Here is a 25,160-nt window from a genome sequence, read left to right as displayed (position 1 = left end):
CATGTGAATGACGTGTTGAGGTCTTCTTGCTCGGTTTGTTTATTATAGTCCCTATTTCTGAAATGATTCTTGGCTTGGTCACTCAGGAATTCTCGAAGATGCCCGTTATTGAATAACTGGGCTACCTCCTCCCTCAACTATCGGCAATCCTCTGTTCTGTGGCCGTGGGTGCCATGATATTTGCACATCTGGTTTGGATCCCTTTAGGCTGGGTCAGATTGTAGAGGTCGTGGCCACTTGGTATCTTTGATGCGTCCGATAGCCGATACAAGGCAGCAACATCAACATTAAAGTTATATTCTGATAATTGTGGTGCTTCTTTAGGTCCGATAAGCCTGTCGAAATCGTTCTTGCTCATGAGTCCTTGGCTGTTCTGTCCTCGGTCATTTCGCATAGAACCCCGTCCGGACCCACTGCTTCTTTGATCCTCATTGTACGACTGATACTGATCCCTGTTCGGCCTAGGTTCACGATCGATATCTCTCTTTACTCTATCGATGGGTCTAACAGGATAAACGAACCCTGAAGAAGCCCCAGTTGATCATCTTTCACTCTGATCTTTGTTTGATATCGGTTATGCACATCAGTCCAAGTGACAGTCGGGTATTCTATCAGATTCTGCTTCAAGCCACCGAACTTCGAACATTGAGACCTTGGGTAAAAGCTTGAACGGCCCAATCATCAGCGACTGGTGGAAGGTCCATCCGTTCCATTTGAAACCGAGATACGAACTCTCTAAGCATTTCACTATCCTTTTGCCTTACTTTGAAGAGGTCTGACTTCCTGGTTTCGACCTTGATAGCGCCGGCGTGTGCGTTCACAAAAGAGTCTGCAAGCATAGCAAATGAGTCAATGGAATTAGGGGGTAAGCTGCGATACCATATCATAGCTCCCTTTGACAGGGTATCTCCAAATTTCTTCAGCAAGAAAGACTCGATCTCATCATCCTCCAAGTCGTTTCCTTTGAAGGCGCATGTGTATAAAGTGACATGCTCGTTTGGGTCAGTCGTTCTGTTGTACTTAGGAATCTCGGGCATGCGGAATTTTTTAGGGATCGGCTTTGGAGCCGCACTCGGAGGGAAAGGTTTATGTGCAAACTTCTTGGAATCCAAGCCTTTCAGTATCGGCGGCGCTCCCGGGATCTGGTCGACCTTGGAATTGTAGGTTTCCACCTTTTTGTCGTTTACTTCGATTTTCTTCTCCCCTGATTCTATTCGATTTGTCAGCTCCTCGAGCATTTTTATGATCTCGAGGTTATTACCCGACTCGTTCCCACTCGACCTCTCCGCCATCGGTTCCTCCCTACGGGTGATCTCTCGAGACGGATCAGGCTCGATTCTGCTCGGTACGCGGCTCTGGTTTTGTAACTGAGCTATCGCTGCCTGTTGAGCCTGTAACATTTAGAAGATCATTCGTAGATTGATCTTGTCTCCTCTATTATTTTGAGTATTGTGCACTATCGACCGGGCTCCACCACGGATGTTATTCTCAGGGTAAGTATGGAGGCTTGTGTTGATAGCCACATGTGAATTAGCGTCCAACGGGTCCGCAATTGGAATTTCAATGGGATCAACGGGCGGTACCTCGTTACCGGGCGCTATGTTATTTTTTTCACCGTGGTGACCAGACACATTGTCAGCAGGTAGAGGTGCTAATTGTGAGTTTGACATTTTGAGCTTAAGCCTGAAATCGGAGACACTTCGAAGAGACACTTCAAAGAATAAGTGTAAAATATGTGTGTTATGAAAATCTATCAAATAACCACTATTATCCTTAGCCCCACGGTGGGCGACAAATTGTTTACCCTCAAAATCAGATAACAATTGAATTTATAAGTGGTTTTAAGAATACGTGGGTTAATTTGACACAAAGCGATAAATTGAGTTATAAATAAAGCGAACAATAATAAAGTAAATTCAAACCGTATGACTTGAACAGTTATAACCTTGAAAAGTAAGTCTCACTCGAATTGGATGTAATTCAAAGGATATCAGATACAGAAGAACAGTAGCTTGTAGGAAGAAAATTATATTATAATGCTTTGGGATGCGTGTTAACATGTGTTTTAGTTTTTTACAAATAATCAGACCCCCTTTATATAGTAGGGGAATCCTACTTTAGGTACAATTCTATAAAAGGTAAAAAATCTCATGAATTGCTAATTAACCGGTTTCTCATTGATACATGTTGAGATTCCCGTCGTGATATTCAACCGGTTACGGATATTTCGTTCTTCCGCTATCTGGTCCGACAAAGTTTCCTCGAGCTCATTCGGAGTCGGGGTCGATTCCGGGGTCATGGACTCGGTAATCTCGAAGACGGGTGTTCTAACCTCGTACCCTGGTTCGATGGAACCCGGGGTCGATCTTCAATTCATTACATTTTAAGCCCGATCTGTCATGCAATTGATGAGCCCGATTTCGACCGTATACAAATTTCTCTTCATTTATTACTTACTCGTAATTAAGGTATTTGTAGTCTTCAAGAACAATTAATATTAAGGGTATAATAGGAAAAAAATTACTCTTGTAATTTTAAAATGATAAATAATTTGAGACAACTATTTTTAAAAACTACAACATATAACATGAGAGAGGGAGTAATTTCCAAACGTGTTTTTTTGAGTCATGTCACAACATGGTATCCATATTCAACGCCAAATAATGTAATTTTTTGACTTTCTAACATTGCTTTTAATGTACATAAATGCGGCGTCATTATAAGCTTTTAATAAATGGTACGAATTGGCAGTAAATCATGTTTTCTTATGATTTTGAGATTTTAAGAGATGGACTAAACATTAAGGGAGTTTGGCAAAGTTGAAACTAGTTAACTAACCAAGTGTTGTTCTCCAGTTCTTGTGAGGCAGATTGAATTATAATTTTGAATTTCATAAGATTCATCTCCAAAAAGTTCTGAAAAACAAAATCTTCAAAATGTTAGACAAGAAGAGAATTACATCCTTCTAAAAGGTTTCACTAATTTTTTTAGGAGAGAATTACATCCGTTTTAAAAGGTTACTGCAATAATAAAATTTCAAGAATAGCCTCAATAATGGCCATGTGGTGCAAATAATCCTCTAGTAGTTTACAAATAGCCGAAAGAATTTATTGTTTATCTTTTCTAGCAGATGTATATAAATTATTGACTATATATATATATATATATATATATATATATATATATAGTTTAAGTGGTTGGGTGGACAATTATTTAAGTTAATTCTTGAGAAACTTTCAGAAACCACTACGTTTTAGTGGTTATTAGCTAGTTGTAGCTACCATTTACTATATTACTTCCTATAGGTATGTTTTCAGGTTTTTAGAGTGTATTCGATGTATTTAAGCTATTGTATTCATGAATACAGTAGCATTTCTAGGCGTGAAACAGGGATTACAGCTAGACAGATTTTTGTATTCGACTGTATTCACGGCGTAAAACAGGGGATTACAGCTGTTTTTAAACGGAAAGTGAATCAATTAACATAATAGACTCCTAATATAACTCAACAAACTCAATTATAACACACAAAATTTGTATTTCCAGTTATAAAAAAGATTCTCAACCGAAAAACACCCCAAAAACATAGCAATCTTCAGAGAAAATATGCTGAAAATTTTTCCAGCCGATAAATACAACAAAAACAGAGCAATTTGAATACATATATACATCTGAATACATAAATTATATTAAAATTAAAAAAAATATATGAATACATTCATGGAATACAACGAGACAGTGAATACAATGAAATACATGGAATACAGCGAGATACATTGAAATACAATGGAAAAAAAATAATGAATACAATGAAATACATGGAAATACAGCGAGATACATTGAAATACATTGAAATATACTAACAGAAAATTCAAGTTGCTTAGCCCCAAACTCCGTCGTCTTTGTTCAAGAACAACCCTAATATCGTCTCGCCGTCACCGTTGCCTCCGGTTGCCGTTGTTACGCCGGAGAATATTTCTATATCGGATGATTGCTCGGCAGCCCAAAAGTCTTCGCCGGAAAATTCTAATTCTGATGCTTTGCCGGAGAGTTCTGGAAGTAAGATGAAGGTGAAAGATGAGAGAGAGAGAGAGAGAGAGAGAGAGAGAGAGAACAGATATGGGATAGGGGATGGATTTGAACGTATCCCTTCCTTCAACTGGATGGAGAATAGAGGGAGAATACATTAAACATATCCCTTCCTTCAACTGGATGGATTTGATGCTTTGCAAGAGAGTTCTGGTATTAAGATGAAGGTGGAAGATGACAGAGAGAGAGGGGGGGGGGGGGAGAATAGATATGGGGTAGGGGATACGAAAAATTTGAGGGGATAGGAGAAATTTGAGTGGAGAGAGAAAAATAATACAAAGTTTATTTTATGGCTTAAGGGTAGGAGGGACCATAAATAGATATTTGGTTATAAAAAATTAAAAGGTAACTATGGAATATAATTTTTTAAAGGGTATTTATTTAAAAAAAATAAGGTATCAACTTTTACTATAGGAGGTAACTAATCCTTAATTCTTCCATTGCTATTAGCACAGATTGCTTCAACTTGGAGCAGAGCTGGAGAAAACTTGTAATGGCCCAAGTTGGTTGACTACAAAAAGAGGCCCACACAGATTTACTGTCCAGTGTGCCGACTTAAGGCTTTTTTAATTTTTAACCCGTGCTAAAATCTATTTTATATTTGATAGTCCAAAAAATATATAATTTTTGTATATAACATACAGTATATATAAAAAAAAAATTGTTTCAATTTTGTAATCTTTTACTTGCTTATCTTTGAATATTTTTGCTTTGTTGATTGTCAACACCAGTATTATATAGTTGAATCATGATTCTGATTATATGATCTTTTTTATTTTGTTAATTAAATATTTAATTATCACTAAAAAAAATTATGATTGTACAAAAACAAACATGTATATTTTACAATGAGAAACCTTTATTATTTGCTCACTAATAATTACATTAATCTCTAAACCACCAAAAAATATTTTTTAAAAATATATACATGTCATATGATTAAATTTATTACTACAGTTAGTCAATCCTTATATTTTAGATATTGGTTGGCGTTAACTATAGTATTAATATTGTTGTCTTCGTCGTTGTGGGCTTGTGGCTACTATTCTTATTAGGGAATTTTACATAAATGTCCCAAATAAGTTGCAACTTATACCTAAAAATAGTGAATTATGTACCAATTTTAAGTGGTAAAATGAGTATATTTCTGTCAATATGTAGAATATACACACCAATGAGACATACACACACAAACACACACTCTTCTAGGTGAAAATAGCATGAGCTAGCCAGTTTTTGAACTAGTAATTGAAAAATAATCAGCATTTGCGGAGTCATCAAAAATAGCCATTATTTTAGCTAAAACACGGAAAGTTCCAGCATAATATGCTGGATTTTAGAGCTTCTACGCATAAACTTCCAGCATATTATATTGGAATTCCATCACATTATAAAATTCCAGCATATTATACTGGAATCTCATATATAAAAAATTCGAACTCCACCATATTATACTGGAATTTTTCTGGATTTCTAAAGGCATTTTTGTTCAGATTTTATCTTTAAATGAAAAAGTAGTTAAATTTCAATTACTTTAAAACTGTGGCTATTTTTTAGTTACCGATTGTAAATTAGGCTATTTCTGATTTTGGCCTAAAGCAAGGAAATGAATATAGAGATCTTTAAAATGAAATAATAATAACTACAGAAAACAATAAAAAGAATAAAGAAAAGACAATGAGGCAGCCAGCTAGATATGGCAATGGAAAAGAAAGAAGACGACCTGGCTGTTTGGCCTATGCTTCCTTTGTTCACATATATATATATATATATATATTATATATATATAACAGAGAGATATTTGGGAAAGAGAGGGGAGAAGGGGTCTTTGTATCCTTCTTGACATCTCCATTGCCAGTCTGTAATATACTCATTAATCATTATACACTTTTTTCTCGTTTATTTAAATGATGATATGATAATAATGACTATTACTACAACACATATTGTATAAAAGCCTTCACCCCTTTTCCTTATTTTGACCAATCTTCATTATACAATTATCTCTTGCCAAAAAATAATCATGAGTCTTTTTGGCCTTGGAAGCAGGTATTGTATAGAATACATTACAACATTTTAATTTTAATATTCTTAAACTTTTTGCATGTCCCCATTTTGGTTCTGTGGCTAATAATAGCAGAAGTAATTTGTTTCTTTCTTTTTTCCATTTACTGGATAAATTTTGGTTAATTTTTCATTTATATGATTATTATTTCAGAAACCAGAAGACTTTTCGTCCTAAAAAAAATGCTCCATCAGGAAGCAAGGTTAGAATTTTGATGTTCTAGTTCTATGATATGCTGTGGCTATAACATTTTCATCTCATTTTTCAATCAGTTGTTAGTTTAATAGCCAAAGATAAATATCTTATTTGCAACAGCCAATTAAACAATGAGTAAAATCCAACTGATAAATCATATGATAGAGGTTAATTTGTTGTCGATCTTTGTTGTTATTGCTGTTGTGATTTTATTCCTTTATCACAATGTAGGGTGCACAGCTCAAAAAACACATAGATGCTACTTTGGGTAGTGGGAATTTGAGGGAAGCAGTGAGGCTACCACCTGGAGAAGATCTACATGAGTGGCTTGCTGTAAATAGTAAGTTTTCCAATAGTACAAGTGTAACAGCCCAGTCCGCTAGTGATATTGTCCGCTCTGGGCCTAGGCCCTCACAGGTTTAAAATGCGTCATCAGGGTCTAAGGCTTGTTAACTTATATACCCAGCATCTCTCTGTCGATGTGGGACTCTGTCTAAAGTCTGGGGTGTTACATACACCCTCTCTTATGGACTTAGCGTCCTCGCTGAGGTTTGCCCCACCGCATGGGATTCGCCTAGACTCAGCGAGGTTTGCCTGCCTAACCGGGATTTGCCTAAACTCACCCCTGACCCACCATCGGCAAGGCTGACACTAGAGTGGCTCTGATACCATCTGTAACAGCCCAGTCCGCTAGTGATATTGTCCGCTCTGGGCCTAGGCCCTCACGAGTTTAAAACGCGTCACTACGGTCTAAGGCTTGTTAACTTATATACCCAGCATCTCTTTCGTGTTTTGCCGATCTGGGACTCTGTCTAAAGTCTAGGGTGTTACAACAAAGATACACCGATAAATATCCTTGCAAATCAACTTCTATTGCTGTTTTGATGGCAGTTGGCAGATGTGTCTATCGCTTGAATCCAATCAGGGTATAACTAATTTCAGGTGGATAATTTGACATAGGCTTCTTATAACATATCCTTCTTGTTTTTACTGTTTTCCTGATTTTTACGCTACTGTATTTCTTCTCTATATTGTTGTGATTTGGATGGGTATACCGGAAACAGCTTCTCTACCTGCACAAGGTAGGGGTAAGGCTGCGTACACACTACCCTTCTCAGAGCCCTGTTTGTGGGATTACACTGGGTTTGTTGTGGTTATACCAATCCAAATGTTTTGCATACATCCATATGATGATTTCTGAATATCTTAACCACCTTTATGTTGATCCTAACTTCTTATCTTTCTCTTTTTCCTACAGCTGTTGACTTTTTCAACCAAGTGAATATATTGTATGGCACTCTCACTGAATTCTGCACTTCATCAAGCTGTCCAACAATGTCTGCCGGGCCAAAGTAGGTTTCTCAATCTGTTCACTTTGTGGTAGATCCTACTTATTTGTTTAGTACATATGTTTCCATTATAGATATGTTTCAACACAACTTTTGTGATCATAATCGAATCTGTTCGTTTAGAATGGACGGAGTTAAAGAGGACTAAATCCCTCTAGGTATAATTAATGAAGATGAAAAGTCGTCCATATCTTGCAAACGTCCATTCCTAACTGTTATATTTGTTTAGGATTATTGTCCCAGAAACTTTAGCACCTATCTATGATTTCAAGTTTTCAACTTTAGCATATCTGAAGAGGCTCTGAAAGCTATGTTGCTCGGACTTTCCAAAATTGTTGCCGCACCCGTGTTGGATCCTTAAAAAACGCACTACTTTTGGAGGATCTGACACGCACCCTACAACATTTTTGAAGAGTCTGAGCAACATAGTCCGGAAGTGATAGGACGTTCAGCTGTTGCAATTTTTCTCCGACCAACAAAGTCTTCGGACATCCTCTTATCGTAGAATTATACTCATCAACAGAGGTCATGCTCCAATCTTTTTTTCAATCACTATTCGCGACATGCTAAGTCCTTGCATCTATATATACAGAGAGAGTCAATCAGTAGAATGACTTCCTTTGGAAAACTGTAATATGATGGAACATACTGCAAAGTAGCCACAGAATGAAAATATGATGCCAATAGTTTATCGCCCTTGAGCTTTCCTCATCATTTTACCAACACATTTGACATTACATTATCTTGGTTTATGTTTTATGCGGTAAAAGACGCTTCATCATTCCCTGCATATATAGCAAAACTCTTCAAGTAAATATGAGTGAAGTGCAACTTTTCAAGCAGCATTTCTAGTCTGGCAACCATTCTAAATTGTACATAACTGATGCCAGAGAATGACTTGGAATTATTTGTTTGCCAGAGAATGGTTTAATCACACCATAACCACATTGTCTCAACTTGTATTACTCTAATCTCTTTATGAATTAGATGGATATCCTATTGACATATGTACCACTTGTGTCATGGCTGATAAATATTTAGTATATAACTTTTGGCAGGTACGAGTATCGTTGGGCTGATGGAGTAAATATAAAGAAACCCATAGAAGTTTCTGCTCCAAAATATGTGGATTATCTGATGAGTTGGATAGAAACTCAGCTAGATGATGAATCAACTTTTCCTCAAAATTTGGGTGAGTAATCTCTCCTTATGCTGTGCATATTATTATTACTCTGATCAAAATTTTCAATTTTGTCTGATCAATTCTATGCTACAGGTACGCCATTTCCGCCAAATTTTCAAGATGTGGTGAAGACAATATTTAAGCGATTATTTCGTGTATATGCTCATATCTATCATTCACATTTCCAAAAGATTATCAGTCTAAAGGAAGAAGCTCATATGAATACTTGCTTCAAGCACTTTGTTCTGTTCACATGGGTGAGTTTATAGTACATTTCATGTTATCGATTTAATGCATTTCATGATATTATCGCGCATCATATCTCTACAAGTAGAATGTGGCCAGTGTTGAGTGACTGACGAAAACTAAAGTTCTAACTTTTGATCTTGCTTGATACAGGAGTTCCGCTTAATTGACAAGGCAGAACTAGCACCTCTCTACGAGCTCATTGAATCTATTCTGCAGCTTTAGCGCCGTGCTGTGATTCATTATCTACATTCTTTTTTCTTTCTTTCGATGATTCGTTGATTAGTTTGAGTGAAGAGAAGATGGTTATGTTGATGGACCGGGAAACCCGAAAAGTGTGGGAACCTGTTCCAGAATTTACTTCATTTATAAGAACTTTCATGGTTTGATATTGAATTGTAGTACCTTATAGATGTTGCTAGCACTCTCTGTAATTGAATAAGCTATTTTACAAAAGTGTGTTACTGTAAAGGAAATGGCATATTATATATCTTAGCTCAAATGCTTCATTTGATGAAAGGCAATGCTTGTCCACTGGATTTTGTTATATTTGAAATTTGGAGGTTAACTGATCTTTTCCAAGCTTATGGATAATGCATTATGAGTTCCTTTTTACCGCACTTAGAAATTTTAGAAAACACAACTGCTTTTGCTCTTTCCAATTCCGGATGGTTGCAATTTTTTTACACAAATAGCCGGCCAGATTCAATGTTTACTTTTTCTAGTTGGTATATATAGATTATATGTTGATTATACTTATATATAAATTATACATATATTATATATCCGGTGGCTATTTTTAATTTAAGAGATTAGGTGGGCTATTATCAGTGGCCTAGCCACCCTTTGCCAAGGGTGGTCAAGCGCACACTCTTCACCAAAAAAATTATACTGCATATATAAGTTAAATACTACTTTATATGGTTATATATTGTAGTTTGAACACCCTTCACAGTTACGCCCATTTTGTTTGCCAAACTAAACGGAAACCATCATGTGTAGTCTATTTGATTCTTTTGCAATCTAAAAAACTTCCTAATAAAATAACTCTTAAAACATAAATTTTGTGTAGAAATAAACAACTAATCTTAAAAGTAATTTTTTAACTAAAAGTTATTTCTTAAATAAATTTTATAATTCTAAAGTCAAGTTCTACAAAAAATTTGGTACACCATTCATCGACAAAAAAAAAATATTGACTTGTTTAAAATTTGAACACCCTTGACGAAATTCCTGACTACGCCACTGACTGCTATTTGGGTTAAATCTTTTTTTTTCTATAATAGCTCTCATTTGTCTTCCTAGTGACTTTTTATTAACTTAAGCAAAGTTGTAATCTCTTTATTACAAGAAAATTGTCAGTGGCTTTCGTGATACTTAAGTAAAGTTGAGTGACTTTTTCAGTTACAAAATTAATTTAGCTACTTTATTGAAATAAAATGAAAGTTAAGTGACCAACCCCGAAATTAACCCCAAAATTGTCAATCGTTTTATAAAGTGGTGAAAATAGCATGGGCTAGCTAGTTTTCGGACTGGTAATTGAAAAATAGTCAGCGTTTGCAAAGTCATTCAAAAATAGCCACTATTTTGCTGCAACACGGAAAGTAAGGCTGTATTGTGGTTCGGGCCCAGCCCGCGACCGGCCCAGGCCCGCGAGCCCACATGGGCTTTGGGCTAAACGGGCTGGCCCGTATGGTCCGGGCCCAAGCGATCCTAGGAGCCCACTGTGGGCCGGTCCAGCATGGAGAGACCGCGAGCCCGGGACCGTTTAACCCGGGACCGGCTGGCGGGCCTGGGCCGGTTCAACCGGGCCTAACGGGACCAACGGCTATTTTTCAAAAAAAAAAAATTTAAAATTGGCCAACGGTTGGAAGTTTAAAAACTAGCCGTGCCTGCCAATTTAGTCGTTTGGCTTTTTAAAATATAGCTATTTGCCCCCCAAAACTTTGTTTTAACCCCCAAACTTTTTATAATTATACTTTTTCCCTATTCTCAACTATAAATACCCCCTCATTCTTTCATTTTTACTCACAAAAATCATCAATCTCTCTCAATCTCTCTCTAATTTTCTTCTATAATTGCTTACTTTATTATTGCAATTTGTGAAAAATTGTGAAGTTGGTGAATTGAAGTATTCAAGTCTTCAAGTCTTCAACGATATACAATTTTCAAGAAGTTGTTCGTCAATTCGGTAAACTCTTTCCAACTCTTAAGTTTTAATATTATAGTTTTGTTTGTTTTAGTTTGTATAATTATAATTAATATGGCCTTTTCTTTGAAAAAAATGTTTGGTGGTAAGGAAAAATCTAAAATTGGTGAATCTAGTGGCCAAGCTACTACTCCTCCCCCGGCTCCCCGACCCAGACCTGTTACCCGTCCTCCTCCACCTGTTATTCTTGATAGTGATAACCCTTGTTTTCAATTTACCGATAATCAATTTTACCATGATATTGCACCAGGTCAACAATTAAATGATGAATACACGAATACTCTTTATGGTAATCCAACTATCGATGAAAATGATGAGGAAAATGATGATTTAGATAAAACGCAACCTGATTTAGATGATACACTTACTAGTCATGTTGTTAACCCAACTGATAATAATCCAAATGATGCCCCGTCTGACCCTCCTGTAGTAACCCCTACTTTTAATAGACAACCTTCTAGACGGTGCGAAACATCTCTTGTTTGGCACTTTTTTATTCAACTAAGAGATCAAAATAAAGCTAAGTGTAGAACTTGTGGGACTTTGATGGCTCATAAATTTATTGGAGACCGTAGCGGTACGGGTAGTTTGACTAGACACATAAAGACACACCCTAAAGATAAAGCTAGATTTCTTCAAATGAAAGCTACGCAATAGGGGACAAGTGTAGGTACTCAGATTAACCCTAGTACCGGGTCAAATCTAGTTCAACCGGGAATTAACACTGTTACCGGTGGCATTTTATATTACGACCCAAATAAAGATCGTGAAGAATTGGCAAAAATGGTTACTGTTATGTGCTTACCCTATAGTTTTCCTTCTAACCCTCACTTTGTGCATTATATTAGAAGAGTTTTTAATCTTACTTATAAAGGATGGCCTCGCACAACCGTAAAGAGCGATATTTATAAATATAAGCATGAATATGAACAATATTTGCGCTATTTATTTACTCAGATAAATTGTCGCGTTGCTATTACTACTGATATTGGTAGAAGTGGTAATGACTGTGATTATCTTACTGTTACCACTCATTGGATTGATGAGGAATGAATAATACAAAAGCGCATTATTGCTTATAGAATAATTAATTCACGTCACACAGGTAAGTTTATTACTAACACAGTTGAAGATATTTGTAGATATTTTTGCATTAGAGATAAAATAATGTCAGTTTCAATGGATAATGCTTCTAGTAACACTAATGCTATAGGCTTGCTTACAACTACACTAAATCCTGCATTTAGTAATATTTTCCATGTTAGATGTATTTGTTATATTTACCATTTAATCGTCGGTGATGGTATGAAAATTTTAAATGTACAAATTAAAAAGGTTAAAATGGCTCTTAATTGGCTTTTTTATTCAAACTGTAGAAGTAGACTTAGAGAGTATTTTTAAAAATGTGATGAATTTGGCCTTAGAGAAAGAAAGGTTCCTAAACCTTGTCCGACTAGATGGAACTACATGTATGAAAGTTTAGTTGTTGCATATGAATATAGAAACCCAATAAACGCAACGTTTAATGCTCGTGTTGGTGGTGGTGATGATGATGATGATGAGCACCTTACAAATCAGGATTCGACTAATGTTAAAATTCTTGTAGAATTTTTAGAACAATTTCATGTTGCTAAAAATGAATTATCTATCCTACTATTTCTAACTGTTTAGTTTATATTGCAGAACTTGCAAATTTGTTTACTCAATTTTCAGAGGGTGGGGTAATTTATCAACTTGCTATTGATTCTATGAAAGATAAGTTTTAAAAATATTTTTTCCCTATCCCCCCTATTTATAGTGTTGCTGCCATGTTAAATCCTACCATGAAATTAGGATGTCCTCACTTTTGGTATACAAATATTTATAAGGCTTTATCACTTTCAGATGAGGAATTTGCTACACTTGCAGATGCAAAAGCCTCAATTAAAATAAATGCTCAAACAATTTATAATGCTTATCAACTTGCCTTAGATCATGCTAGACCAAATGTTCCAACTCCTACTTCGTCTAGTTCGCAATCATCTAAAAGAACAGCGGGCCTAAAAGCACTTAGTTCTTGGACGGGGTTCAGGGGTTCTCAAGGTGATAATATTGGTGATAGTTCACAACTAAATGAGCTTCAAGTTTATTTATCGCAGGGACTTGAATCAGAGAATCCCGACGGTTCCTTTGATGTTTTGGAATGGTGGAAGGACAAAGAAAAACACTATCCGGTTCTTTCAAGGATGGCTCGAGATATTTTAAGTATTCAAGCTTCAACAGTGGCATCGGAGAGCGCTTTCAGTCAAGCGAGACTTCAAATCGGTGATCATAGAGCGTCTATGAGGGAGAGCTTGGAAAAATCGGTACTCTTTAGAGATTGGATCCGTTCGGAAAGAAGAACTTTTGGACTTGCTGAATCACAACCGGAGATAGACGAAGCTTATGAAGAAATGCTAGCGGAATTTGCGGAGCATGCATGCTGCTTCGCCCGGAAGCGGTGATGAACAAGCTTCTTTTCCGCCACCACCAACGGAAATTCCTCCGAACCTTGAAGGATTTATGAAATTTCTTAGAGATAATATGTAGACTAATATGTAACTTGTATTTTGGCACATCTTCATTAGTTTTTTTTCCTTTTAATGGTGGTATTAGCACCTTGTTGTGCTCATTCCATTGGGGGAGGAAGACTAAGAAAGATATTGCCATTTTTTGTTGTCGTAATAATAAAAATTATACGGCATTCCCTTGAATATTTCTTTACAATTTTTTTGTGTTTAAATTTGAATTAGAAGATTTAAGTCACAATTATATAATATAATTTACAAGAAATTGCCTTAGATAAAAAAATTCAAAAAAAATAGCCCGGAACACTTAGGCCAGTTTAGGCCCGTGGGCCCGGCCCACTTAGCTCGGGCCCATGTGGGCTTAGGCCCATAGTGGGCCGGTTCCACCCTCCAGGACCGTTAAGCCCGGGACCACTTGGGCCCGGCCCGTCGGAGCCCGGAGCCGCTTGGGCCAGGCCCGTTTAGCCCATTTAGGCCCGGACCCGAACCACATAACAGCCTTAACGGAAAGTTCCATAATATACTGGAGATTGGTACACCTGTGTATGAACTTCCAACATATTATGCTGGAACTCGAACACACGGAAAGTTCCAGCATAATATATTAGAGATTGGAGCACCTGTGTATGAACTTCCAGCATATTATGCTGGACCAGTATATTATACTGGAACTCCAGTATATTGTGCTGAAAGTCCAGTATATTATACTGGAACTCCAGTATATTATGCTGGAATATTTTCCGGATTTTGAACGGTGTTTTCGTTCAAATTTATCTTTACGTGAAAAGTGGCTAAAATTCGATTACTTTTGAAATTGTGGCTATTTTTCAATTACCACTTGTAAATCTGACTATTTTTGAATTTCAGCTATTCAAGAGGCCCATAAAAAAGATGCTGTAAGATTTAACAATATAATGTGGTCATTTGTATCTCAAGAAACAATACAGTCTATATCAACCACCTACAAATCTATAATTTGGACTTTGCAGGGTGCATATACTGCCATATCTGGATATTGGCAGCTCCAACCTCCCTCCCTTGCCAAGAATGTATCTTGGAAAACGTCTGACCAATAAAAATGACTAATGCCTTTGTATGGTTGAAAGGTATACTTGACTCTGCACCAGCAGCAAATCGCTGAACTTGACTTCGTTGGTGCATATATACAAGTCCCCCATTCCTAAACAGCGACAGCTTCTGTCCCAGTGAGATGAATTCTTTAGTAAAGACTCAATCCACATGCTCTCGAACCATATGCATAGCAATACCTCCCATGATGTCCCTGACTGAACTCCTAGGAGATCAAGAAACTAAATACTTGTTTTTCAAGCTGCTTTACTATCTATGTGTTCTCGCATATACAGCCAGGAAAGGGATTCGCATAAAAGCTCTCTTCCAACTTCGGGAATTCACCTGGCTCCCTCAAGTAAGGAGCACCAGCACGACTCGCATGAAGCTTTTTAACTTTGGAGCTGAATTTCTTCCAAGAGATCTTACCATCATCGAGTTCATCAACTAGCTTCACAAAATTCATCCTGCAAACAGGAAGATTAGATGCCAAAAGTTAGGTCGAAAAAAGTACCTCCGATTTGGGAGTATTGCATTTCATAGTTTGAGAAAATAAAATCTGTCATTGTTAGATAGGGATAGGAAGATAGCAAGAACAATTAATTACCTGTCTGGATTAATAGTCTTCTTAAAGTTTTCAAAGCGCCTATGACCTTGTACTGCCTTAGCCATATTTCCATCGTAGGTGTAAAGGAAAACATCACTCTGAAGAGCAACAACGTAGTCCAAACCAGCCAGCATATTTTGGTGATGCTCGAAAGGATTCAATTCCTCCTCCGTTGAAAGAGTTGAATGGGAAAAGATGTTTGGGAAATTATCCAGAAGAGGTTGCATGCTTCCATTCCCATAAGCTTCACCAGCCACCAAGTAAATCCTGGTGCTCGACGGGAATCCCAGCCCCTTAAGCAGAAGGGCAGTCTCCCTCGGGGTCAAAGGGCAACCACCAAGCTTTCTTTTTTCTGCACCATCAATTTCCTTTTCTTTCCAATGCCCGACCTCATAGCGCATCCTACGGAGTTCTTCATCCTCTTCAACTGTCAAATTATGACTGCAGCCTGTAAAAGCAAGCATATCCTTCTCATACCTGCAAGTAGCATAGTTAACTGATTACGTTAAAAGGGTACAGAAACAACAGTTCAAGCAGGAAAAGAAAAACTTGAAAGCAAATGCTTCAGCTAAGATAACACATCAGCATTACAGTTTGTGCAGTCACCATCCGATTGACTTTATATAACCATCATGTTACTTGAGAAACAAATATAACTGCATTTAGATGATATTACAACTTTGCAGCCACTTTCTTTCAAAATATACAGTCACAGTCGTTGCTTTAAGAGTGCAAAAGTCATACAAGATTAGAAAGTAAAACTTAGATAGCAGTATCCAATTAAAGGATCAACTTATAAATACTGACCCTGCAAAAGTAATGACCTCAAATTTTATAGAACTTTTGGCCTGGTTCATTTGCAGTGGTCTACAGAGAGTATACAAGTGCATGCTACATAAGTATACAGACATGACGTGGTTAATTGCCATTTTTAAAAACAGTACTATTACAATGAACGGCATGTCTGGCTACATCAATTGGCCTGATCATTCAAATGAAAAGTGGCATCAAATTTTTTGTCCTCATTCTCTTCTTTATACTTGGGGGTGTTTGACTTGCACTATATTCATTTTAGACCCTTGCATTAATTAAAGCGGTGGACGAACAACAAAAGAGCTGTATGTCGCTATAGCTCCAATAGCTGTGAGAGAAAGAGATAACCACCGAAACTGACCTTAAATGAAGAGCAAGATAAGGACTTCCATCTTGTCGCATCCTTGAAACCAGAATTCTTCCCAAATTTTCAATTGGGGCAGAGTATTTTAGTGCTTGGTAATTTACACGGCATCTCAGCTTCTGAATAGAATTGGGAATCCCATTGTTGGCTATCCGAGAATCAGTATGAGTAAAATAAATTACTTTGTGCTGCTTCAAAAGAGGGAGGACCTCTGATTTATAATAACTGACCTGATCAAATGAGAGAAACATGTAAGTATGGCAGGATACTCATCATCACACTAACATTTTGGTATCCATGTCAGTTTCACAGTTCACTCAAAGCAGTCTCACAACCATGTCAAAAATACACAATAAATTAGAGCCCTTGTTCTTGAACCTACTATTTGCGCAATCAATCAGTTAAGGACTTAACCTTGGACCAAGATATTGGTGTTTTGTTAAAAGGCTCAGTTCCAGCTAATTCTGGTGGTAATGTCTCGACAATGTGGATGTCATCCTTCAGAGTTTCAATGAAGTGCTGCCAGTCAAAAAGATCTTTGAAGCCACTGCATCATACAAACAATGGAAGAGATCGAGGGGAGTCAAGTGAAGAAAAACATCTACATGATGACTTAAAATCTTAATTTAAACATGAGAATATAGATAAAGCATCTGCAAATAAAAGTTTTAAGCCCTTTGTTCATTCTATTTTTGGTGATTCCGGGAGAGGAGAATGGTAGTTGTCTATATTTTATTTAAAAAAGAAAACACCAAGGGATGTGGTGGCATGGATGGGATCGACCCTTAACCAGAGTTATCAGGTTCGAGTCTTGAAAATGGAGAAACTCCCGATATGAAGCGCCTTCCCTTAGTTACCCTACGCGCTGCGAACGTCGGACCAGTGAGAATTTCGGGTACCGGATGCATAAAGCAGAGAAAGAAAAGGAAAATAGAAGATTGCATTTGGGGGTTTGGGAGGGGGGGGGGGGGGATGTTGCAGCCTAAAATAAATAAATTAAGTTGTCCCATCTCTAGCAGTTTGAGATTTTTGATAAGGTGATTCATACAAGTTAACATAGTATTAAAGAAAGCAAATTTCTTGGTTCCATTCCCGGTGCCACCCCAGAACAAAATATTTCACAGGCTTGCCACAAAAAAGGGGAGAAAATAAAAGGAATCAAACATGCATGTGAGGGAGAGTGTCCTAAACCTAAAATAAATAAAAAGTCTCTCCTCTCTAATAATTTGATCTTTTGGATGATATGGTTCACATAATTCAATCGGAGAATTGATAGAGAGAGAAGGTGGGAGGGAGGTTGTACATTTCTAGACACAAATTTAAGTGGCAAAGCAATCTTTAAGAAAATATAAGATGGCCAATGTTTAATTACAAGTACAGTCAGTTGCTTTTGTTAATATACCAAAAAAACTGCATTTTTTCATTACTACTGATTTGCCAAGTTTAGAACGTTGTGTCCAAGTTTTTTAACTTTTCAGCTACTTTGGCCATCCCGAGGAGAGTTGAAACAGACTGCAGATGGTGATTTTGCTTCATAAGTTAAGGTGGTCTGACCTTCAACTCTAACTGCCTTCAAATATACATTCAAACACACAATATATACAACCCCGCATACATAGTTGTTAACTAAAAAAAAAGTAGACTCTTAAGGATTAACACTTTCAACTTCCTCAACATCTTGTGTCTTAAAGGAGTATAAGAACAAGAGAAGCACAAAAAGCTGATATGTTTATTGAATCAAAGCAACCTTTAAATACAAGAGTGAAAAACCAATTCCCTAAACTAACTCCTCTGGAAGAGGACTAAACTACTTGCTAAACAAACTCCTTGAAAAAGGAGATTTATTTGAGAAAACAAAGGACTAACAAAATCCTAACTACTAGCTAAAGAATTGGTCAAAGTAATAAAGTAGCTGGTGGTTAACTTATGCTCTAATACGCCCCCCTCAAGTTAGGCAGTGTGTAACTACGCATAGCTTGAATAAGTGTCTGTCAAAGGCTGGCTTTGGTAGCGCTTTGGTGAGAGTATCCGCAAACTAATCTGCAGTATGAATATGAACAATGCCAACTTGATTCTGTTGGACTTGCTTGCGAACAAAGTGAAAGTCCACCGCAATGTGTTTCATGCGGCTATGGAAGACTGGATTTTCGCACAAATAAGTTGCACCAACATTGTCACAGTAAATGGTTGGTGCTTGTGGAAGTGAAACATGTAGTTCATTTAGCAGATTCGTCACCCAATTTGTTTCAGCAAGTGCACTTGCAACCGCTCGATACTCTGCTTCGGTTGATGAGCGAGCAGCTGTTCTTCGTTTCCTGGATGACCAGCTCACAGGATTTTGGCCAAAACACAGTATGTAACTAGTAGTGGACGCTCGATCACTCGTATCTCCAGCCCAAGCCCAATCCGCATCAGAATACATATGTAGCTTGAAATCATTATCTCTTTGAATGCGAAGACCAAACTGCATTGTTCCTTGAAGATACCTGAGTACTCGTTTGAGTGCTTTCCGGTGTACTTCAGATGGGGAGTGCATAAATTGAGACAATTTGTTCACAGAGAAACTTATGTCTGGACGAGTGAACGACAAGTACTATAGTTTTCCAAGAACCCTCCTGTAGCGAGTGGCATCAGTTGGTTCCGCTCCATCATTTTGTTGAAGCACTTCACTGGAACTCATTGGAGTTTTTGCGGAATTGCAATCTTTCATATTTTCTTCAGAGAGGATTTCACTGATGTAATTGGATTGTGATAGAGTAATTCCATCTGCAACACGAAGCACCTCAACCCCGAGAAAAAAGTTAAGGTTTCCGAGATCCTTAATGGAAAAACGGCCAGCAATACAATAGATAGCCTGATTTACATATGAGCTATGGCTGCCGGTGATGATGATATCGTCGACATAAACCAGCACATACAACACGTTGTTCGACACTTTGCGAATGAAAAGCGATGCATTAGATTCGAACTTGACAAATCCCAAATAGAGAAGGAACGTCTTAAGTTCATTGTACCAGGCCCGAGGAGCTTGCTTGAGTCCGTATATAGCTTTCTTTAGGTGACATATATGTGAGGGGAACTGCTCGTCTTCAAGACCCGGAGGTTGGACCATGTAGACTTCTTCTTCTAGATGACCCTGCAAGAACGCGTTGTTGACATCAAGTTGACGTATGGGCCAATTCTGCTGGACACCAATCGAAAGCACCAAGCGCACAGTAGTCGGTTTGACAACCGGACTAAATGTAGCGTGAAAGTCAATTCCAGGGTGTTGTGTAAATCACTTTGCAACAAGACGAGCCTTGTAGCGATCGATTGTCCAATCAGCTTTTCTCTTTAACCTGTATAACCACTTGCAAGAAACAATATTTTTTGTGGGATCATTGGTACCAATTTCCATGTCTGATTATTCAATAATGCATCAAATTCACTTTTCATTGCTCTCTGTCACTCTGGGTGTTTGTTAGCTTGTTTAAATTTGGTGGGGGTGATGGTGGGGGATAAGTGAGCCATGAAGTCAAGGATTGTTTTCGGTTTGTGAATGTTGTTCTGTGAACGAGTCACAACACGATTTGGATGAGGGAGAGAAGGTTGTTGTGGTTCTGTGACCGGAAGGGGTTCGAGGGAAGGTTGTGAGGGTTGCGGAGTTGAGGCAGTGGTACGAGCAACGGTGGTTTGGCCAGTAGATGTCATTTTGGTCGTTCTGCGACTGTATACAATTGGAAAAGATGGTGATTGAAGCTGTGGGACTGAGGTGAATGGTTGTTGAGAATATATAGGTGTTGAGGAAGGGGGTGGTGATAATGTACGTAGTAATTGTGGAGGAAGGAGACATTTGAATTTCTTAGGATAATTGTTGTGGATGGCAATGGGGGATAAGATTGGGTATCATTAAGATCAGGAGGAACAACAGAATTTGTAGGAGGAGAAGTAGAAGACGTACCTGTAGTTGCAGATTCTGTTGGACGCAGGCAGAGGACACGGTGTCTTTGTGAGCGCTGGTTTCTGTATTTGGGATAAGCATAAGGTTGGGTAATTCACTTATTATGGGAGGAGAAAAATAGGAGATTTTATTGGGTTAGTTTCAGTTAGGTTTTCCCACGCAAGAGTTTTAAAATTTAACAAAATATTTGAAAAGATATTCTGAAAAGGAAAATTAATTTCAAAAAATTTTACACCTCGAGATAAATATATTTTGGAAGATTTCGGATCAAAACATTGATGACAATAATAATTTAAGGAATAACCTAAATAAACACAAGGTGTTGACCGTGAATCTAATTTATTTTTTGAATAGGGTTTGAGCCAGGGATAACAGAGACACCTCAAAATTTTTAAAGAATTATAATCTGGATCGTTACCAAACACTATTTGAAAAGGTGATTTATTTTGTAAAAGTGAGGTTGGCAAGCGATTTATAAGATAAACCGCATGTATTAGAGCATAAGTTAACCACCAGCTACTTTACTACTTTGACCAATTCTTTAGCTAGTACTTAGGATTTTGTTACCATCACCCATGGAGACCTGCTCCATGCCATTGTATTACTGCAAGTTGTGAGGATTATCAGTTATGTGGTGAGATGCTCCAGAGTCGAGAATCCAAGGATTTGCTGATGCGTGCATTCCCGAAACATAGTTGGCCTTGGCCTCAAAATGAATATGAGATCTGGATCTGCATACACTTGCAACATGACCTGGTTTGTTGCACAATTGGCAGCGAACACCATCATAAGAGTTGTTGGTGTTCGAAAATTGCCCCTTATTTTGTGAATTAAACCGATTGTTGTATCGCCATTGTTGGTTGCTGCCATTGTTACTGTTGGAGCGACGATTGTTGCGATTGTTCGAGTTTCCAGATTTGCTGAATATAGCAGCAGCAGCACTAATCTGGCTAGGAGCTTTCTTTGACTCTTCATGTCTAAGGAAAAGCTCGTGATCAAGAAGCTTCTCATAGAGTTCTTCATACGTAATAGTGGAGTCACGAGCACGATTGCAGCAGAAATCTCACGAAACTCTGGTCCTAGACCACTCACGATCTTAACAATGAGTTCAGAGTTTGTGACCGGGGCACCAGCAGTAGAGAGTTCGTCAGCCATGGATCAAATATTTTGAAGATATTCGGTGACTGGTTGGGAGTCTTTTGTGAGTCGCGCAAGTTGATCGCGAAGACTGAAAATTCCGGTTTGGGACTTGTTAGCATATGCAGTGTGCAATGCATCCAAGGCTTTTTTTGCTGAATCGGCAGCTCGACAGTAGTGGCAATTGTTGGATCAACAGATGCCATAGGTGCATTATGAATGAGTTGGTCTTGACGAAACCAAAGAGCAAATGCAGGATTGGCACTAAGGACTGTGCCAGTTGTGATAGTGCAAGACGGAGCAGGAGTAGACCCATCTAGATGACCATAAAGATCGTGACCGTGCATAAGCATGGAAAATTGCGCCTTCCAAGTTGCGAAGTTGTGGCTGCCTTGTAATTTTATTGGAATTGTGACGCAGGATTAAATTGGACGACCATCACACCACTATTGTTATCAGCATTAACAACTCCAGTAGTGTTGGCCATTTGTGGAGGGTGGGTGGGAGAGAGAAAAAATAGGATCTTACTCGTTAGAGTTTGTTGAGGCTCCTGATACCATATAAGAACAAGAGAAGCACAAAAAGCTAATATGTTTATTGAATCAAAGCAACCTTTAAATACAAGAGTGAAAAACCAATTCCCTAAACTAACTCCTCTGGAAGAGGAGGACTAAACTACTTGCTAAACAAACTCCTTGAATAAGGAGATTTATTTGAGAAAATAAAGGACTAACAAAATACTAACTACTAGCTAAAGAATTGGTCAAAGCAGTAAAGTAGCTTGTGGTTAACTTATGCTCTAATAAGGAGATCCTTCGAAGTTGAAATGGTGATGCCTAAAACTGCCCATACACCTTTATGCTTTTGATGTCATGCAAAAAAGTAATCCTAAAAGAACTATCTTCTTCTTTTTTCTTCATTTAAACTTCGTTGTTTTTCTTTCTTCTCTCAGTTAGATCTTGAATTTTTTTCTCTCAAAGCTAGAGGTATGAACTTGTTAGCACACAAGTGTTTCAACTCGGGACCGGAACCAACCATTTAAGTATTAAACTAAGCTTTATCAAAAAAGTGAGAAACTAAGAACAAAGAATCCAACACACATGATACATAACATATTGGATATTCATACTACAATATATGGTGTGGGTGGTGGGTATCTTCCATAACTTTTGCCATATCAAAACCCAGTGCGAAATAACCAATTCAAAAGTGCTAGTGATGATGTTATGAATATGAATTGGAGAGGTGATAGAAGCAGAGCACCTTTCATCTGCCCAGTAGGATGTATGATCAAGAGATGGAAGTACAAGTGTTGCCTTCATCATTTTAGCAACAGCTACCATATCACAAATCTGCATTCTAGAATTATTTGTTAATCAGATGGAGATGATAAGAATATCCAAAAAAAGTAACTGAAGCATGAAACCTATAACAATCAGACCCCAAATCTCATCTGATTTAAGCCACCATTTGCATTTATCAGAAGGTAACCATTTGTCTTTGCATCTATAACTGCCAAATAAAGCAAAAAGGATGAGGGGAAGGTATAAACAGTTAGGAGTAGAATAAAAATAAATCATGGTTCAGAAGTTTACGTTTCTGACTCTTTGTCCGCTCAATGCACTGAGTGAAATTTTCACTATTAGGCTTCAACCATATTTCTGAATGCTGAAAAAGGAAAAGAAAACAACATTTAGTGATGCTTTCTCTAGTACATTCATAGTCTCAACAAGACGGAAGATTTGAGATAGGACTTACATCTAGCATGCTGTTATGGTTACTAACCACACCTGATGCAACCATACTTAGACTCTGTTCCACATGATTCCGCTCTCCGCTATTTTCGATATCTCTTTCCATATTCCTATAGACATGAGAGCTTTGATCCCTTAGATTTTGCTGACCGACCAGAGAGTCATATGAATCCTGTTGAGCAGTGTCAAACAGTTTAGAAAACAAAACTTTACTGATACAAATAATCTTGTTCTTAATAGGCAGTACAGCAAAATCATCAGTTGGATTTTCATAACTATGAGACCTCACTAACAAAGAAATTCATGTCTGAAATCAAATACAACTAAGGTTATCTGCCTCTCTCAACCTTTTCCTTCGTTCTGTATGTAACATATGCTTTGTGTTACATGCTTCACCTAAAGCTGAAGGCCTGATATTTCTATTATACCACTGTCATGTGAAACTCTAATCAAAGAAGAATATGCATTATCGCGCCACATCCATGCTGTCTTTGTTGCTAAAAAAAGTGGGAATCATTCAATGGATACTTTCAGAACTTATCCTATGAACAACCAACTATATTGAAGTTTACCAAAGGCAAGCATCTGGACAGCATACTATAAAGAGAAACAACAATTACGCCTCAGTGCCGGATATTAAGCTCCAATTGATACTAAGAAACAAACAAAAACAAACCAGATTTGGACACAAGAAAATCTACATCTATCAGCAAGTTAACCATATGAATCAAGAATTTCATCTGTAGAACTAAAAAATTAACCTGACTATACGCAACTCTATCAATAGCAGATCCAAACCAACCATAAGCACAAAACTTAAGAACACCCAAAAACAAGCACAACCCACAAAACACCAAAAACATCCAATGGCCCAACTTCCTCCTTCCTTTCAATTCCAATCCGAACCCAAAATCCACACTCAACGATTCCAATTTTTTCCTCAAATGCACCCTTTGAATAACATTACTCAAATGGGTTTGCTTCTTTTCGACTAAAATCTCATACCCATCAGCAGCAAGATTCGAATTTGTTGTTTCAGATCTGGGTGAATTGAGTACATCAATCTCATGATGAGTATTCAAAGTATTACCACCAGTACTGCTGCTAGTACTACTTGTGTTTTGCGTAGTTTGGCTAGTATTATTGCGTTTGAAAGAGTGAGCTCTACGAGTCATTGGACCCGAAAATCGTGGGCTGTTGACCCGCTGTGGAACGCCATCTGTGGCGGTGCTGTGGTGGTGGCTATGGTGGTTATTATGGTGATGCCCCATTTTCTTTTTCTTTTTTCCAAAAGAAAAAAAAAAAAAATATATATATATATATATATATCAACAGTATGAAACTATGAATACATTAGCTGTAGTGATAATTTATGTAGATATGTATTTAGGAGCAGAGATGATTGGCATTAATGGAGAGAAAGCGGAGAAATAGAAGGCAACTTTCCTACTAGTAAAAAAGAGGGGAGAGTTTAATCTTTTTCTTTTTACGGGTATTAAATTCTTTCACCAATGAAAGAGGAGTTGTTTAGCAGAGCCGCCATTTTCAACTACTTTTGAGGTACTTACAGAAAGCGGATAAATACATTGCCCCTT

At 37.6% G+C, this 25,160-nt stretch overlaps 2 protein-coding genes across 2 annotated transcripts; one reads left to right on the top strand and one right to left on the bottom strand.

The window, feature by feature from the left end:
• The first annotated feature begins 5,897 nt into the window (after positions 1 to 5,897).
• LOC109206872 (MOB kinase activator-like 1A) lies at positions 5,898 to 9,699 on the top strand. The gene is made up of 7 exons (XM_019369733.1): positions 5,898 to 6,138; positions 6,308 to 6,356; positions 6,581 to 6,689; positions 7,608 to 7,701; positions 8,757 to 8,890; positions 8,975 to 9,138; positions 9,281 to 9,699. Exons 1-7 carry the CDS (start codon positions 6,113 to 6,115, stop codon positions 9,350 to 9,352), a joined length of 648 nt encoding a protein of 215 aa, XP_019225278.1. The 5' UTR covers positions 5,898 to 6,112; the 3' UTR covers positions 9,353 to 9,699.
• A 5,021-nt stretch (positions 9,700 to 14,720) lies between these two features.
• LOC109206871 (uncharacterized protein At1g04910) lies at positions 14,721 to 25,160 on the bottom strand. Its single transcript, XM_019369731.1, has 9 exons — positions 24,327 to 25,160; positions 23,570 to 23,737; positions 23,407 to 23,479; positions 23,253 to 23,323; positions 23,075 to 23,163; positions 17,149 to 17,281; positions 16,732 to 16,964; positions 15,558 to 16,034; positions 14,721 to 15,417 (listed from the first exon to the last, which is right to left on the bottom strand). Exons 1-9 carry the CDS (start codon positions 24,834 to 24,836, stop codon positions 15,225 to 15,227), a joined length of 1,947 nt encoding a protein of 648 aa, XP_019225276.1. The 5' UTR covers positions 24,837 to 25,160; the 3' UTR covers positions 14,721 to 15,224.

Source organism: Nicotiana attenuata, unplaced genomic scaffold (genome assembly GCF_001879085.1).
Source record: "Nicotiana attenuata strain UT unplaced genomic scaffold, NIATTr2, whole genome shotgun sequence".
Classification (NCBI taxonomy): domain Eukaryota; kingdom Viridiplantae; phylum Streptophyta; class Magnoliopsida; order Solanales; family Solanaceae; genus Nicotiana; species Nicotiana attenuata.
This window is presented reverse-complemented; position numbering and strand designations above follow the sequence as displayed.